General features: G+C 38.9%; 2 protein-coding genes across 2 annotated transcripts in view; both read right to left on the bottom strand.

Annotated features, from left to right (window-relative positions):
* aip (aryl hydrocarbon receptor interacting protein) overlaps positions 1 to 3,212 on the bottom strand; it is a 6,523-nt gene extending 3,311 nt beyond the window's left edge. The window contains exons 1-3 of the mRNA XM_015393430.1: positions 3,061 to 3,212; positions 2,351 to 2,533; positions 279 to 511 (exon numbers count right to left, since the gene is read on the bottom strand). Coding sequence (XP_015248916.1) covers positions 279 to 511; positions 2,351 to 2,533; positions 3,061 to 3,159 — 515 coding nt within the window. The 5' untranslated portion in view covers positions 3,160 to 3,212. The remainder of the gene's footprint in view (positions 1 to 278; positions 512 to 2,350; positions 2,534 to 3,060) is intronic.
* A 1,344-nt stretch (positions 3,213 to 4,556) lies between these two features.
* On the bottom strand, positions 4,557 to 17,361 carry tmem134 (transmembrane protein 134). Its single transcript, XM_015393428.1, has 8 exons — positions 17,167 to 17,361; positions 16,617 to 16,865; positions 16,457 to 16,524; positions 15,386 to 15,472; positions 15,218 to 15,294; positions 11,318 to 11,362; positions 6,443 to 6,496; positions 4,557 to 4,978 (listed from the first exon to the last, which is right to left on the bottom strand). Exons 2-8 carry the CDS (start codon positions 16,827 to 16,829, stop codon positions 4,896 to 4,898), a joined length of 627 nt encoding a protein of 208 aa, XP_015248914.1. The 5' UTR covers positions 16,830 to 16,865; positions 17,167 to 17,361; the 3' UTR covers positions 4,557 to 4,895.
* Positions 17,362 to 17,913: the final 552 nt, after the last annotated feature.

Raw genomic sequence — 17,913 nt, 5'->3', positions numbered from 1 at the left:
TGTATTTATAATTATATTTCTTACATATTATATCTTAAATTCAATTTCTAATTATTTAATTATCTTTTACTGCTATTTTTTGCATTCAAAACTCCATGCTTTAATGTGCCAGCTTAATTAAATCTGATTGGATGTTGTTCTGTTTTTGTCCAAAAAAATATACATCTATTCAAAACTACTACCATGTCCTTAACAATTCCTTCAAAATGTATTCCTCATTTTTTATTACAAAAAAAAAAAACAGTTATATATATGTTAAATATAACCTTAGCACTAACTAATAGATGGCATTAGGACTAGATGCTGCCCACTGCTGGCTCACCTCCAGCAGCTCGATAGCAAAGACAAGAGGCTGTGGGTTGGCCTGTAGATGATCCAGATCTTTGTGCCCTAAAGAGTGGTGGGAATGGATCTGAGCGATGCCACAGCAGTGCCTCTGGCCCTCCAGGGGATCTTTACCAACGCTTATGTTTCTCAGAGACTGGGACACGAGTGGGTAGAGTGCTGTGTGCTGTAAACAGACAAAAAACAAAACGTGAGCAGCAATGAAAAATGTAAGAAGCAAATCTACACTGATATAGAAAATATGTTGAAATCCTGCGATTTTTCTTTTCCATTCCATCTTGTGAGACCACAAACAATGGATTATTTTAGGATTTTATGTCATAGACAAACACAAAATAGGAAACGACCGATCTGCATTTTTTATTTTTTTTTATTCTTCAGAGATAATCTGAAAAGTGGAGCATTTATCTATGGTCACCCGCCTTTACTTGGATACTGCTGAATAGTGATGTCCCATTGCAATATTAACATCGGACCAATTTTAGCCGAAAAAACTAACTAGCTCGGCCGGCATTTCAAATCTCTGATATTTTCATGCTGATAGGAACACTCTGCTTTTGTTAAAAGTTTATCTAAATCATTGGTTACTTTTACATGGGTTAGCTGTTTTCATACCTTTTGTTGTTGACTTTTGTTCCCCATTTTAGTAATATTACTTGATCAAGCCTTTTCTAACATCCTACAGTATAAAATAAATAGTAAAAGCCAGTATAATTCGTGCTAGTATCATATCGGGTCAATATTGGTATTGGCCAATCTCAAAGCTGCAATATGGGTATTGTATCTAAAATAAGAACGTGGTATCGGGACACCAGCACCACTAAATAAAATCAAGAGCAACCACCACCTATCAGAAGTTAGCTAATTAATGCAGTCATGTACAGCTGTAGTTTTCAAACCTTTCAGTTTTCACCAAAGAGAATATTATCTGATGCAAATTTGTAAATATCTTGTTAAACTGTTAGACCTTTTCTACCATGCATTTAATAAATATGCTCAAACAGTATTTTTTGTTAACTGATTATTGAAGAGGATCCCAAAGCCCCAAACGGTTGTTGATTCATAATTCAAACCTTTTGATCCATAGATGGATCTAAACAACACAACATATGGAAGAAGGTTGTATGGAGAGAAGAGCTGAACCATTTTGCTAGAAATCAAAACTGCGATTGTCTCCACCAAAGTTGTGAATATGATTTAATTTTAAGTTTCCTTTGCACTGACTACAGTGTTGCACTGTCTTCATGACCACGAAAGCTTGCTTGCCCAAACTCCATCGTCGCAGGATTTTAACGTTACTGTTATGTGGAAAAGTTTTTATTTCTATTAGCTTGTACGGATTTGCACACTAGCTGCAACTGTTTCTTTCGCTCTGTGTGGGGGGAAAAAAATCTATCTAAGTGTATTACCGCCACCAAAAGAACCAGAGTGAGTCAGTCAGTGTCTTATTCTCATTAATTATGTGACCAAAATTCTGGGCTTTTGCGATTTGTTAAATTACAATTACATTGCAAATGCAATTAATTACCCAGCCTTTAAGGAAATAGTGATCAAAAGGCACATTTGGGAACTTTTTGATGTGCATGTGAGAAAGTAACAGTGCACATCACCCTGAAAATATCCATGCAGTGAAACATGAAGGTTGGAGCTTATTCACACCCTGTGGAAGCACTTATTTACAAATAATAAGGATCCTGGTGAGAATAAAGGAATGCCGAATGGGAATCCTGTAAGAAAACCTATAAGAGGCATCTAAACACTTGAGGCTGGGACTAAGTTTCACCCTCCAGCATGGCAAAAACCCTATAAAACACTTAACTATAGTGCAATCTATTTAAGTGATACCTTATTGTTAAACGGTCATTATGCTAGTCATAATCACACCAATGTGCTCACTTTATATGTATGCATTACTTTATGTCAGTGTGTCACAGAAAAACATTAAAGTTTGTGGTCAAAATCAAACTAAATGTGAGGAAGCAGACGGATGATGCAGCATCACTACCTTGGTGTCGCAGGTAAACTCTGCCACCTCGCCTTTTCTCATGGTGATCACTATTCTTTCCCACACAGCCAGCTTGAACTTCTTCCCCAAGATGAGCTCCATAGGTTTACTGCGACCCCCCATGGTCCTGGAGTCATCCAGCACTGTGCCATCACAGAGGCTGCTGCGGTAGTGGAAAACCACCTGATGAGACAAACAGATTGGTCAGGAACTGCTGCTGTGATCACAGGAAACATCAGGGCAACTGACTGTGTATTTTCACAGCAAACAACTAAATTATCAACTCGTCTCTGACAGGCCTAAATAACGTTTTACGTCATCGTATTTTTGACAAATCACAACGCGGGAAATTTAACTGACATGGAAAATCGACGAATCAGCGTCTAGGATTTTTTCTTCTCCGCCCACTAGCTTTACAGTACAGAAAAAAATAGGGAATGAAAATAAGTAAGGATTTTTAACAGATACAACTAAAAGGGGTTGATTTCAAACACCTAGTCTGATAAACTCGAAAGGTTAAAGAATGAAAGTCTGGGATGCTCTGTATCATAGTCGTCAAACAAACATTTGGGGATACTTAGAAAGGATACCACGGTGGTAGCATTTTGCTTGCTAGCCTGCCTTCTCCTTGTCTCCAACTAATGCCTGTATTCTGAATAAAAGGCGACCCCTCCTTCTACAGTGTAATATTTTTTTGGTTTTGTTTTTACCTTGGTTCCATTAGGAAATGTGGACAGCTCTCCTCTCCCAGGACTTATAAGTTTCTTTCTTATTCCCTCTTCGAGAAGCTTGCGTCCCTCTTCCTCCATCCTTAACCGTTCGCGGAAAATGCCGATGTTTGCCGAAGCTGCTGCTTTCGTAACTTGGTACGTCATCTCCAGGGCTGAGATGTCAGGAAAAACAAGACAAAATACAAAAACTTTTTTTTTTCGTCTTATAGCTGGTAAACTCATATAAAGTATAGAATTTAATCAACTTCAAAAATAAATCCCTTTTTTGTTTATATTTTATTGGTTTGTAAGAACCTGTCACATATTTCAGAGCTCAGTAGCTTACAAAGCAAATTATTTTATACAAGCTTACAGTGCTTTAGAAAAGTATTCAGACACCTTGAACTTTTCTCATGTTACGAGCCCAAACATCTGGTTTCTACCAGAATGTCTGTGAAAAATAAACTGGGAGGACATTTAATTAAGGATAACAATATAGTCTGTTGGTTATATTTAGTCCCCTGTGCCTGGGCAACCCTAAATATAAAACCCAATTGCAGCAAATTATATGAACGTGTTATTATGTTATGTTAGATTGTGAAAATTACATTCTGACCTGAGCTATTGGGTATAGAGATAGCTCTGACCTGAGCTATCTCTATAGTTATGCTGCTATAGGCTGAGACTTCTAGAAGACATAGGGACCACTATTTCATCATTTTGCTTCATTCTATCTCTATTCTCCCACTCTGCAGAATCTGTTAGTTTAATCTCTAACGTTCTGCTCTATCTGCCTTTTCTCATAGTAGCTTTGCCTCATCTGTTTCTGTTTGGCTGAGACATCATCCTGGAGAGAAGTATCAGCTGTGTGGCTGCCATCAGCACCTTTGTTTATAAATGTTGGAGCTTGGCCTGTTTTCCATTGTAGTCCTGTTTCTCTGACTGTGACTAACTGGATGGGCTCTCTTCATCCTCTGGCATGGGAGCTGGCTCGGAGCTTGTCTGCCTGGCTGTGTATTTCCAGGACGGAGCCACCTGTGAAGCTGGTTAACAAGTACATTTTGTATTTCTGCTTCTGTCTCCTTGAACCCCAGTCGGCCTAAGCAGCTGGCCCCTTACACTGAGCCTGGTTCTGCTTGAGGTTTCTTCTTGTTAAAAGGGAGATTTTCCTCTCCACTGTCGCTACAAGCATCCTCGGTGTGAGGGATTGTTGAGTCAATGAGTCGATGCGATTAGCTGGTTTTCCATAGACAGAAAACTTTGAACAAATCTGATTTATTCGTCTCTGTAAAGTGCCTTGAGATGACATGTCCTGTGCATTGGTGGTATTTAAATAAACTGAACTGAATGGATAGACTAGACAAAAACTCAAAATGAATTACAGTTTGTGCATAATTTTACTAGAACTCCAAAAACATTCCCTGATGTATACATTTTCTGTTTAAAACAAAAATCAAATAAAATATTAGAATGAATCTGGCATTGCAATTATACAGGATATGTGCTGATTAGAAGCCTTAATAAACACACAATAACTCTGAGAAAATTCAAAATATGCACAATTTTATTTTCAATTCATAGACATTTTTCACACAACACTAAAACCACAGGCAAGACCAATCTCCTTGTATGTGTGTACGGAGCAACCTTAGTTCATGTAGAGGAAATGTAGTCATGGCACCAAGTGGTTCAAGTAGCAGTGGTCATTACCATAAAAAAAAACAACAAAGCAATAACAACAGTGTGACGTTACATTTTGATACAATTCATGAACTACAGTTCATTGCAACATTAAGGAAACAAAAATGGAGTGAAATGTAATGTGGAATGTGATTTCATTTTTCAAAGTAAGGCAAGTAGAAAAATTTGAAGCCTCTCCGACCCTGGACAGCACAGGTGATGTAGATCACATGATATGCTAGGAAATACAGAAAATGACAGTTAATTAAAAACAAAACAAAGAAAATGTTTAAAAGGACTCAAGAGTCAATTTGTCTAATTTTAACATTTTTTAAACCCAAAGGTAACCTTTTTTCACTTTTATCCTCAAATGTATACCTATAAGCAAATACCCTTTGACCCCTGCACTTAAACCAAAGGGTATCAATCTATTTCTTTTCTTTTGTGGAGGATATACATTTATTGTCAAATAAAAAATGCTTGCAATGCAAATGCATGTCCTAATAGAACTGTAGTGCGACAGTAGCTTGGTTTCTTCATATGGTCTTGCTGTGAAAAACAAAAGCACACACTTCACAAAGCATGATTTTGGTCCTTGTCCTCTACTGAAGACATAACTGGAAGGGTACTAACATTAGGTCACCTTGCTATCACCACTCTAGCCAGTCTGTTAGGGTTGCTGGTTGTGTAACTTTTCTCCTACTGTGTAAAATTCTGTGTAAAAAATGGTTAAAAAAATCACGACACACTACTAACATTGCTAATGCTACATCCAGATGATTGCACATTGACCTGCAAATGAAATTCTTGTGAGCACTCTGGTGAGAAAAAAAAGCGTTATGAAAAGGGGGGGCTAAATGATTTTTCTTTTTCTACTGAAAATGATTAAATATGAATTTAGAGTCAATTTCCAAAAGATTGTATGAATAAAAAATAACAGGTTACGACTTACATTTAAACTTTAAATGTATTAAATTAGTTAATTTATTTAACCTACCATACTCATTAACATACTAGCAGGTGAAAAAATATTTTCAAACATGTCTCAGTGAGATTTTCTTTCAGACAGTTGAAATAGTTGTTTTTTTTAAACTCATGCTACCAAACTTTAACATCTTTTACACCCTTTTACACATCCACTCTCACAAAGGAGTCATTCAGGAACAAGAACGTTTCAATTCCAAACTCACTAAACAAATAAAAAAAAAATGTATTACTTGTCAAGATTTGTGAAAAGGACTACTTTCTTTGGTAATAAATTATTTCCTTTTAAGCCCTTTAATGTAATATTTTTTATTGTATAGTGACACTAAGCTGTAACATGTGGAACAGGTAATTGCTTCTAGCACATTTTTTATGAATGACTAAGAAATGGGTTAAAATAAAAGAAGGAAAAACAGATTTAGCTAAGGACTTTGTAGGAAGAAATAATGAATCAGCATTAGATAAATGCTGATTAAATTGCTTTTCAAAGATGCTGCAGAAACCCCAATTTCTGGTTTCTATACCCATTTGGCCCAGAATATGACAGCTTTATCAACACTGACCAATAACCCAGAGTGCCCCCTGCTGGTGAAAAGATCTAGTTATTTTAAAAGGCGATTAAACGGACAAAGAAACAAAAGGCACAAAATCCATGAACAGGTGAGATGACCAGCATCAGTTTAAAAGCAATGTTTAGTAAAACAAAAGATCAACTTACCTCCAGGAATAAAAAGAAGAAACCCAGGCACAAAGAAAATGGCACTAGAAACACCTGTGAGGAATATCGTCATTATTGACAGATCTGCTGAAGTTATACTATTCATCACAACCAAACATTCATTTATCATTATTAGCTAAGGTTTGCATAAATAACCTTTAAGATTTATATAAATAACATTACTTTTTTAACCTGATGTTCCTGAATAAAGGTGATCTTGTCTTACATGGTTTGGCTGATGTTTATGATTTACTCCAATGAGAAGGACAAGGAGACACATTTTTGGTTTGGTTTCCAAATGCAAACAAAAATCCTATATTAGAAACAGATATATAAAGCTTTTTCTGTGTCAATTTTTAATCCATCTATAAATTCCAGTGAATGAGAAAAACCAACTGAATGTAATGTCATGTTTATTCAGCTAAATCTAATAGTCTAAAAGTATTACAATATTATTGCCATATGTTGTGTGACCAGATGATACAAACTTTTTTCTCAATTACAACTGCTGAATATGTGTACAGAGCCTTAATATTAGTCTTTGGAAGAGAAAGCATAAATCTTTCATCACGCTGTGGCTCTTTTCCACATACTCACCAAATTTACCTGAGGTTTGATCAAAACTCACACTTCCAATTTAAACTAAGATGATTTATATCAAAATCCACAATATAACTTCTACAATGAAAGGACCAAAAACAAAACGCTTTTTCGCACTAATATTACTTCCAAACACCTTAATGATTTGTAATAGCATCCAAAGTATTTTATAGAAACTAGGTTAATCTGTGGGTAGAGTAAACCTGGATCCTCCTTTGTCACAGTTACCCTAATTCTCACTGTGTCCAGCTCCAATCCACTGCATTTCATATGCATTATAATCAAAGAGAGCTTTTACAAGGCCGCGGTGAGCAGACAGCTCGAAAGTAGAATTTAAGTCAATTCTATTTTTGCCCAACGACGGAGCCAAAACCACAGTAAATATAAAAAAAGTCACATTACTTCAAAAGGTATCGGAACAATTAAATCATCTTGATTTAAAAATAAATAAATAAGTAATCATCCCCACCAGAAGAGTGGCATGTTTTCCCAGTAACAAACCCAGGATCAAAATGGAAGTTAGGGAACTGCTAAACAAAAAAAAAAAGAAAAAAAAAAGCCAAATGACGGGAGACAGGGAGCTGAGGAATATAAAGAAGCAATTTAAGGTCAAGATAAAAGCAAGAAGGCATACAGGAAGAGGCTGAAAAGCAAGCTCAAGCAGAACAATATCAGATATTTGTGGTCAAGAATTAAGATGGATGATCAGACGGAAGGGAGTTTTTGCAGAAGTAGTGAACTTAATATATTCTTCAGAGGGTTGTTATGGATCAAACTCGGCATCCTTCTCTCCTGTCCACAGCCAAATGGACTTCACGCCCACCTTTGATCCAAAGGGTAAGCTCAAATGTTTCATCTTCCACCTCTGTCATCGGCCCTCCTGCTTCTATGCATTTGTTTTCAGACCAATCAGACGACAACTCAGAAGATGGTGCTGCCCCCTCCTGCTTCCATCTGTCTGCTTCTAGAAGTCAGGACCTAGAGGCTACACCAACTTGGCATCTCCATACCTTCTGCGTTACATTAACGCACACTACTGTGTATATAGTATATAGCTATGTAGTATATTTTGCATATAGTATATTGTATGTTTTATTGTATATAGCTTTAGATTCTATATTCTGTTTTGTCTGCACAATCAACACCAAGTCAAATTGCTTGTAAGTGCAAACCTACTTGGCAATAAACTTGATTCTGATGAAACTGGAGAGCCTGAATCGCAATAAGTCACCAGGTTCAGTTGGTGTCAGCCCAACAGTCCTGAATGGCTGTCCAGAGCAGCCCTGTGGGATTCTACAGCACCTCTTCAACCTCAGCCTGACCTGGAGATGGTTCTAGTGATTTGGAAGACCTCCAGTCTTGCTTCAGTACCAAAGAAAACCCAGCCAACAGTCCTCAATGACTATAGACCTGTTGTTCCTGACATCCAATGAAGGTTAAAGAGAGACTTGGTCCACTGAGCATGCAAATAAACAGCTATCAAGGCCTATGCCGTTTACTTATTAACATGGACTTGGAGAGGCCATCAAAAACCTACTTAGACGAGGCAGACAGAACTGTGAGGATTGTGTTCTTTGATTTCTACAGTGCATTTAACATAATTCAGCCTGATTTACTTGGTAAATAAAAATCCAAAAGACTCAGGTGGAGGAATCAACAATGCCTGGATCAAAGACTACTGTTTTTTAGACTGAAGGGGTCAGCTGTCTAATCAGGTAGTCAGGAGCATCACAGGGGATGGTACTCTTACCATTCATTTTTAATCTGTATACTACTCTGACTTCCAGTACAGGATAAGACTCTTGTTACCTGCAGAAATAATCAGATGACTCTGCAGTCATTACCTCTCACAGAAAGGTAATGAACTGCTAGAACCTCTGGAGATGATTTCACAGAGGAATTCTTCATAAAAATTAAGAACATTGGGAAAAACAGTGAACGTCCTTTTTAGAAGACTGTTAAACAACAGGGTCTCCAGTCAAAGGCTTTTCCAGATACAATGTAAGACATTGCTACAGAAGATCCTTCCTGCCAAAAGCTATTAACATTTAAAACAACTTGTTTAAAAAAGCTGATGGTTTACTACTACATTTAAATGCATATGTATTTAAACCCATGAGTCATACGTCGTGCATGAATAAATTAAAGTTTGCTATTTAATTTCTTTACTTTTAAGAACTGTTGTCATCATCTTCCACTTTTACCAGGACTGGGTCAGAATCCCAGACTTCTCCCTCTCCCCAGATAACTCCTCCAGCTCTGCTGGGGGAAGACTAAGATGCTCTCAGGCCAGCTGAGAGACATAGTCCCTTAAGTGTGTGTTTGGTTATCCCCTGGGCCTGCTTCCAGTGGGATGTCCCAAACAAAGATGTCTGAGCCACCTCTACTGGTTTCTCTTGATGCGAGGACAAGTGGCTCCACTCTGAGGCTCTCCCGGATGACTGAGCAGGGAGTGCCCAGCCACCCTGCTCAGAAATACAATCTGTACATCCAGATTTTCTGACCATAGCTGAGGGTAGGAACGTAGACTGACCAGTTAATCAAGAGCTTTGCCTTATCAATCAGCTCTGATTGCCTTTTGCAGGTGTACAAAACATATTGGGCAAACTCCTAAGCACCTTCTAGCATTCTGCAGTGAGTGTAGAGCTTGTTCAGAGTTGCACTGCCAGGACAGAAAACCCACCGCTCATCCTGAAGCCCAGGTTCAAAAACCAGCCAGAGGTGCAATTCCCATATAGTTGGAACACAACCTCTGGGCCCCCCACTACCCCAGTCTGCCAGTCCTTGGGCTCTGTCCCGGGCCTCAATAAGATGTTGGAAGAGGCATGTCAGCCAAGAAAGCCCAACAAGTTCCAGAGATCTGAGATACTCAGGGTGGAACTCATCCTAACCCAAGCCTTGCCAAAGTGGAGTTTTTTGACCACCCCAGTGACTTCATCCTGGTGATAAACAAATCTGATCCCAAACACCCCATCTTTACCTCCGCCTCTTTCAGGGTTAGCAGCTCTGCTGTCCCGCAAAAAAAAAAAAAAAAAGTGTAAGCAAAGTAATGCTTCCCCCTCCAGAGGCACCAGACAATTTGCTAGAATCACTTTGAGGCCACAGCAACAGGCACCACAGACCTTACAGCTACAGCTATAGGTGGCCACATCGACAGAGGGCGCAGATAAAATTCTCCACTAAGACAACTTCTCTCTAGCCTCCCCCAGAATCAAGGGGAAGCTCTCCTGGAGGTGGGAGTTGAATACGTCCCTGACCAAGGGCTTCACCAGTCATTCCCCGTAGACCCTAACTATTAGTTTGGGCCTGCCGAGTCAGTTCAGCTTCCTCCTCTTCCAGCGTATCCAGCTCCCTACCAGGTGTTGATCGGTGGACAGCTCTGCCTCTCTACTCTTAAGTGTCCAAAAGGAAGGTCAGAAGATGCGACCTCAAAATCGATCATTGACCTCCAGCGTAGGATGTCCTGGTGCCAAGTGCATTGATGGACATCCTTGTGCTTGAACATGATGCTCATTACAGATAATCCATGACTTCCACAGAGGTCCAATAATGAAACACCACTCGGGTTTAGAGCTGGGGATCCGTTTCTCCCAATAATGCACCTCCAGGTGTCCAGCAGAATCATGTCATTTAGAGCGACTGCAACATGTGATATGCATCCCTTAGGAATGTGGAAAATCATCAACACTATAAGCATGAAAGAATGCTGCTACTGTACGATGCTAGAAGCACAGTGTGAAAGTCTGAAGCCTCCATTTCGAGGAAACTTCCAGCTCCTGACCTTTCCTTTTTCTTTTAGACCCTGTGGCTGCAGTGCAGTCATAAAAACAGCGCGGCAGGGGATGTCGGCCTTCATGAAGAGATTAAAACACATAGCTCTATAGCAACACCTGAACTTTGGCTTTGAACTGCTGAAGCCACTTCACCACCAAACCAAGCAGTGCATGTTATGGCCTCATAAAGACAAGAATGTACATGCATCTGCTAGCTCTAAATCATTAGGCAGGACGTGTTTGCTACTACTGCTCTCAGATAAACCACTATTTTTTTTTTACTTAACTTCATCATTATTATATGATAAACAGATGTGATGTGTTGTTTTCTATCTTGTATTTTGCAGTAAAACATGTATTACATTCTTTTTTTACTATCCAGTATTGGAATATATTTAATCAGTTTATCTTTCTGCGTAACCCCCTTAAACACACAATAAATAACAGATTATGCAACTTTTGGAGCAGAAATTAAAACGGCTGTGGCTCACTACTTTCTCACCTGCAGTTGGATTCAGCTGTATGACAATCCCTGTAAAAATAAGAGCTGAAAAGAAGCAGAGAACAAAACAACAATGAGAAAACAGATCAATCGTTCTATGAATTTGATTAAAACAACTTCCTTCATTTCACCTAATGATTTAGTAAGGAAGAAAGAAAGGGTCGATATCCAATTTATCATAGGGGGCAAAGTTCACTGTGTTGAAAAGTCACTGACACAACATTGCGAAAACCAAGTGATGGAGCCGTTCCTGTTAAAACAACAATATGTTTACAGCCCTTAAAGAAAGATCCTTTTTCTTTAGATTTTTGTTTCCAGTTCCTTTTTTTTTTTTTTTTTGGACTTGAAAAATTTTTTTTTTTTCAAACTTAGTAACTCCACCATTAGTCTTGACATTTCAGGGGAAGCATGATGGAGACAGTATAATGCTGTGGGAACGATTTTCTTTGCAAGGACAGGGGAAATGATCTGAGCTGTGAGAGACGAACTGAGATTAAGGCTCAATTTCTCACAGGATAATGACTTTAAACTCAGAGGTGGACAGTTCAGATCCAGAAGGTAAAAATCCTGTGTAGTTTTTTTTATCATCCTGTTCAATTCTTGAGATGATCAGACCCTTTCTATGAGGTGGAGCTTAAAAAGCAGACGTTGGATATAACCTCTGTATAAGCATTTTACTTTCTGAATCCATGTTGCCTTAAAGCACAACTGGATGTAAAAATGTAAAAAAACAAAAAACAAAACACATGTAGTGTTGGAAGGGTTCAGTCAAAGAGCACACCTGAATCCTTACTTAAATTTGATGACCACAGACCCCCCTGGTTAGTGTGGAGGAGCTATGTGAGAAAATCTGTCTAAGGAAAATAATCTGTTATATACTCCACAACTACAGAGTGGAAACCAGAGAGGCCTGGTTCAAAGTAAGGCCAGCTGTATAAAGCTAGGGCTGCAAAGCAATAGATTTAATCACAGCATATTTAATGTAAAAATGACCTTGTGAAAGCTTAAAGCTAAATCGAACTGAGAATTTAAGGCAAGACTTGACGTTTCAAGATTTCCATGGCCCAGTTGGACACAGTTTGAGCCGTTCTGCAAAAACGAAATGGCAAAACTGACAGTTTTTTAAGAAAACGTGCAGCTCTAACTGAACTCTAAAGGCAGTTCTTAGATAATCTGCCCCAGCAAGACTGAATTCAAATGCTCAACACACACAGGTTCCACATATTTTTTTTTAACTTCTACTCCTCAATATGCAATACTTTGGTTTGGAGTATCATAGAAAATCCAAACACAACATGGTGAAGTTTGCAGTTGAAACGTGACAATCTAACTCACAAACCAATTAGCCTGCTATAATAAAAAATAGCAGTGTGTTAAGATTTTTTTTGTTTTCCTTGCTTTATAAAACTTGTGAACTGTTTTTACAGATCATCAAAAATACGAGGTAAATTTGGAGTTAAGAAACTTCCCTCTGTGTATTAGAAGTGCGTTTTAAGGCCTTGTGCAAAGGAGTTCCCTACAGATTCACGTTTCTAAACGTGTAGAACTCAATGAAATGACTATCAGCTAGTGGATGCGGCTGCTTCTACAGACACACACAGTGATATGAGAGGTTCATGTAAGAAATCCTGTAGCAAGAGGAACGAAGAAGCCAATGCAGTCAAACAATAAGTTCAGGGAACGACTGAAATGTTGCAGGAGGTACAGACATGGAACCCATAAGACTGGAAGTTTTTCTTCTAATGACTCATCCTTCAAATGATCTACACGTTACCCATCCAGAGAGAAAAGAGCTAATATTTCCCTAAATTCTGCTAACTCAAATGTTGCTTTTAATCTAATGAAGTAGGCCCACCCACAACTCTGTCCAGTAGCACAGGCATGAATAAAGTGTGGGTTTAACACTTCTTCCTGGGGGAACTTGGTCTAACAATTGAGGCACAGTTTGCTGAGCAGCATATTTACTGGGATGAGGTAGCATCATGTCACAAGGCTAAAGTGCTAACAAAGCAGGTAAGAGATTAGGGAATTGCTCATTCTAGATCTGTGACCATTTAACTCTGCAGATCTAATCCCTTTGGAAACAGTTCCCAACAAATATATCCAGAATGCCAGAGTAACAGCCTGAACACACCGGCTGTGTACGACTTTTTAATCTCTGATCTGATTTTTTTTCCATGTCACACTGACTGCGTATAGAGAGCCCCTGACTAGGCAGGGTATGCAGATCTGTGCAGATTTTTTTCACTTCTGTCTCTGTTGTATATAAGACAGGTTTCAGGTATTACAGGCTAACAATGGAACCAAACGACCCAATCGTCGGTTTCAATTTGCATGTTTCGAAGCAATACAAGGCCTTGTCTCTATAAAGACTCAGGCCCCGTCCACACGAAGTCAAAACGAACACGAAACGCTGATATTTTCCAGAACGTTTGCCGTAAAGACGGAGACGTAAAATAAATGTGAGCGTCCACACGAATGCATGAAAACGCTGCAAAATGTATGCCAGGCCTGTAAGTGGCGCTGTGGTGCCAAAGCAAAAATAAGCGACGAAATGTTGGGCATGCGCACTAATATTTATACATGGTTGCCCTGCGGGTCCATTTTCGTGGTTCACTCAAATTCAGGTGCTGAACTATGTCGTCGATATTGCTCTGTTCTTCCTGGAGATATTCCAGAAGAAGAAGATTCTGTTGTAAGCCCGACAGCAGGGTGAGTAGCATGAGCAGCAACCATTCAACACAGTACGGCGCCATTGTTGTTGTGATACTGGTCGCGCATGCGTGTTTAGAGGCGACGCTATGACGCATGCGTGTAAAAAAAAATATGCGGTTAGAGCGTAAAGATGGAAACGCGAAAACGGCGTTTCGAAATCTTCCCACTCTGAAGGCTGAATAAAAAAAAAATCGTTTACAGACCCCCGAAACGCCGGCTTCGTGTGGATGAGAGGCTGGTTTGGTGAAAAATTTGTGCGTTTAGGCCAGGGTTCGTCTTCGTGTGGACGGGGCCTCAAACTCACTGCGGATCCAGACATTTGAATTGAGAAAGCTTCCTGGAGGGCAAGCGAAACGTCTTCAAACCTTGGAAACCAAGTCTAGTGAATTGTTTTTTAAACTTTTACGGAATTCTCCTTCTAAAGTTATTATTTTTCCAAGGAGATTGATCAACTGTACTTTCTGTCGCTCGTTTTTGCGAGGCTCAATGAAGAACACTATCAGTTTTCTGTCTTCCTGAATTCCTAATCCCCGTAATATTTCTTTTTTTAATGTTTCATTCATTGTTTTGGAAGGAGTCTGTCCTGCTTGCTATATATGCTATATGTGACTCAAAAACTGTTTTTCCATGTGCTTAACAGATTTTATTTAGTACTTTCCCCCACAGCGGATGCGTTTTACTTTGTAACCGCTTCTCTCTTCCTGTCAGACCCATGAAATTGCTAGGTAGTCTGACTAGAATAGACATGGGGTCTATCTCAGTCAGACCAACACAAGCCCCCTTGTGTAAAATCATGAGGGGTGTGATCATCCCCTCTAAATGTCATAACCTCATCCTACAAGATTTTCGGTCGCATTAGACGCAAAATTGGATTTATTTTTTTCTGGGCTTAACAAGGTTGATGCTTTTAATACTGATGATTGAATTTCATTGAATACAGTTGTCAATAAAAGCCTATTTCTTTTTAAAGTTTTTTTGGGAAATGTTGAAAGAAGATTAAAAAAAACAACAAAAGAAGGTAAAAAAAAAAAAAATTGTTTTTGGCAAATCAATGATATTTTAAGTAGTAATTGTGTGGAAACACAAACAGACAACAGAAAGCCCTGCTTTACAAGATAAGCAGGAAATAATGTGTGCATATTTTAATGTAAGAAGAAAAGCAGCAAACACCAGATGTGAACTCACCGACTCCAGTGATTAGGAGGAGGAATGAAGCGAGAACGACTCGTCTGTTTTTCTTCACCAGCGGGTGGGACACCCACCTGAGAAACATGCATCTGCTTTATCTCCGTCTGTGTTTTTCTATGTAAAGGCATGCATGTTTTTTATTTTCCTATTGAGGAGTGGGCTTACCCGCAGCATCGAGCCGAGAGCTGCGTGTACGAACTCAAGGTGCTAAAGGACCACTGAGAGCTGCAGTACGACAGAGTAGCCGGATCGCTTTGGAGAGATGGAATAAAAAGTTGTTAAGATAGTTAAAAAGAAATGAAATGACCTGAAAATTCACAGCTTTCTAGGGTCTATTAAATGTTATCGACTAAATCTGAAAGCTTTGCAAATGGGAAAAAATAAGTAAATTAACTTTGCTTACATTCAAACCAAGATCTAACTTGATTAACCCTGTTATGCCAAATTAATTACTTTCAAGCAAACACTGTTCTAAATGTATTTCAAACATCCAAAAGGAGCCTGATATAATTAAAAACGGTAACTGAGATGTGAAATTTGCCATATACATATTACCATGCATAAAAATATGAATTTCTTTTTATTCAAATTATTAATTTCATAAATGTTTTATACCAAATTTCTCCCAAAGTGAAATCAATCCACTTTCCTTTAGCCGTATTAGAATTATATACACACACACATATATATATAACGGTAGTGTTGCACTGATACCGATACCAGAATCGGGGCCCTGATACAGAACTATAATGTCTGTAGCGGTATCGGCGAGTACCAACAAATAGGGCACCGATACCATTTTGAGAGCCAAAACTTCATTAAACTATTATATACTATTATATATTAATAAAAAGTTTTACTGGATTCACTTTGTATTAGTCTTTTTCCTGCTTCACAAAGGTAGGCAGCAGCTTGACAAAGCCATGATGGCAATTATTTTACACCCAAGTAGTATGCAGTTCTACATATATACAAACGCACACATCAATTTCAAACAGATGGTATCATATCGGCCGATACTACACAGCCAGGTATTGGTGCCAAAAAAGGGCATTGGCGCAACTCTAATATATAATATATATATATATATGCAGCAATTTTCAAAAAATATCATTACAGATGTTGCAATTCCGGGGCCTGACTGTACTTTAAACATCAAATTTAATTCCTAGTTTGGGGGGAAACTGGAATCTGTCCAACACTTTTAAAGAATGAAACCAAAGAAAACCCCTCTACCTGATTTTGAAGAAGTTATTGAAGGAAGAGTTGCCATTGCTGCCCAGTGCGTCTTCATTTTCCAGATTCTATGAAAATCAGAGAGATTGTCAGGCAGATAGAAGTTAAAAAGCAGGACTATATAAATAGAAAAAACAAACAGATGGCGGGTTTCTCCTACCTGATACTTCAGGTTGCTGTGATCAGGTGAGCCTGTGGCTGCAGCTGAAGGGTGAGCCTGAGGTTTGGAGAAGGTCAGGGGCCCAAACGTCATCTCTCCATCTCTCTCCTTCTCTTTGCTCTTCCATCCCTCCGGGTTTCCATCAGAGACAGCAGCCTCCTCCTCTTCTCCATCCAACACGAAGGCATCATCGATGGTGAACTGTGCTGCCATGCTGTCAGTCCCTGAGCTGCTGGGATCTGATGCTCACTGCAGAGAGATCACCATCACAGCACACATTAACTACCAGAGAAGAGATGGACCTGCTTTCCTTCACATTATCCCTGTAAACTTTCAACAGACATGCTTTTAAACCACCATAATAACTAGCTGCGTCACTTATATAAACACTAACACCTCTACGTCCGAAAAACAACGGCAGCAATGGCGGTTTGGTTTTAACGGACATATTTTAGCGGATGTGGTCCTCCAAAGCTAACCCTCTGAGCTGTTTCTGCCATTGTTTGTCCTCTTTCCGCTCCAAGATCAGATGACCAACAGCTAAACTTACTGTCTTTGGAAAAACTTGGCTCCGGGAAGGAATAAACAAAACAAAACCTCCTCCGAAAGTAGTTTCAGAAGCGTCACATGCTATAACAGTCGAAGAAGAAACCGTTTGAAGCGTTAATAAGATTTAAAAGTAAATCTCGGCTTAATTAAGTTCTTCCAAAGTTTTGAAGATCGTCTTTATCGCTCTGCTTTCGATTGGACACGACTGATTCCGCCCAAACAGCTTCTGTTCCTCCTTCAGGCTGATTAATCCACTATCGATTTATCCAACAGCCCATTTCCCTTCCCAAACTATTGGTTCGGAGCAGTTTTTGTTAAGTTGAAGTAATTTAAGTTCCAGATATCACGCTTTTAGCTTTAAGTTTAAAGGAAACAACATACAAAACATGGACTTGTTATGTTCACTGGAGAGGTATATATATATATATATATATATATATATATATATATATATATATATATATATATATATATATACGGTATATACTATACTATACTATACTGCGCAGAACCCTCAAACTCCGAGGCCTCTGGTAGGGGACCCGAGCTTGAGGATGACACATACCACCCTACGAGGGGTGAGAAAACATTTATATATATATATATATATATATATATGTGTGTGTGTGTGTGTGTGTCTATACACTCACCGGCCACTTTATTAAGTACACCATGCTAGTAACGGGTTGGACCCCCTTTTGCCTTCAGAACTGCCTCAATTCTTCGTGGCATAGATTCAACAAGGTGC

The sequence above is a fragment of the Cyprinodon variegatus genome, unplaced genomic scaffold, assembly GCF_000732505.1.
Source record: "Cyprinodon variegatus isolate N-32 unplaced genomic scaffold, C_variegatus-1.0 Scaffold641, whole genome shotgun sequence".
In the NCBI taxonomy this organism is placed as follows: Eukaryota; Metazoa; Chordata; class Actinopteri; order Cyprinodontiformes; family Cyprinodontidae; genus Cyprinodon; species Cyprinodon variegatus.
This window is presented reverse-complemented; position numbering and strand designations above follow the sequence as displayed.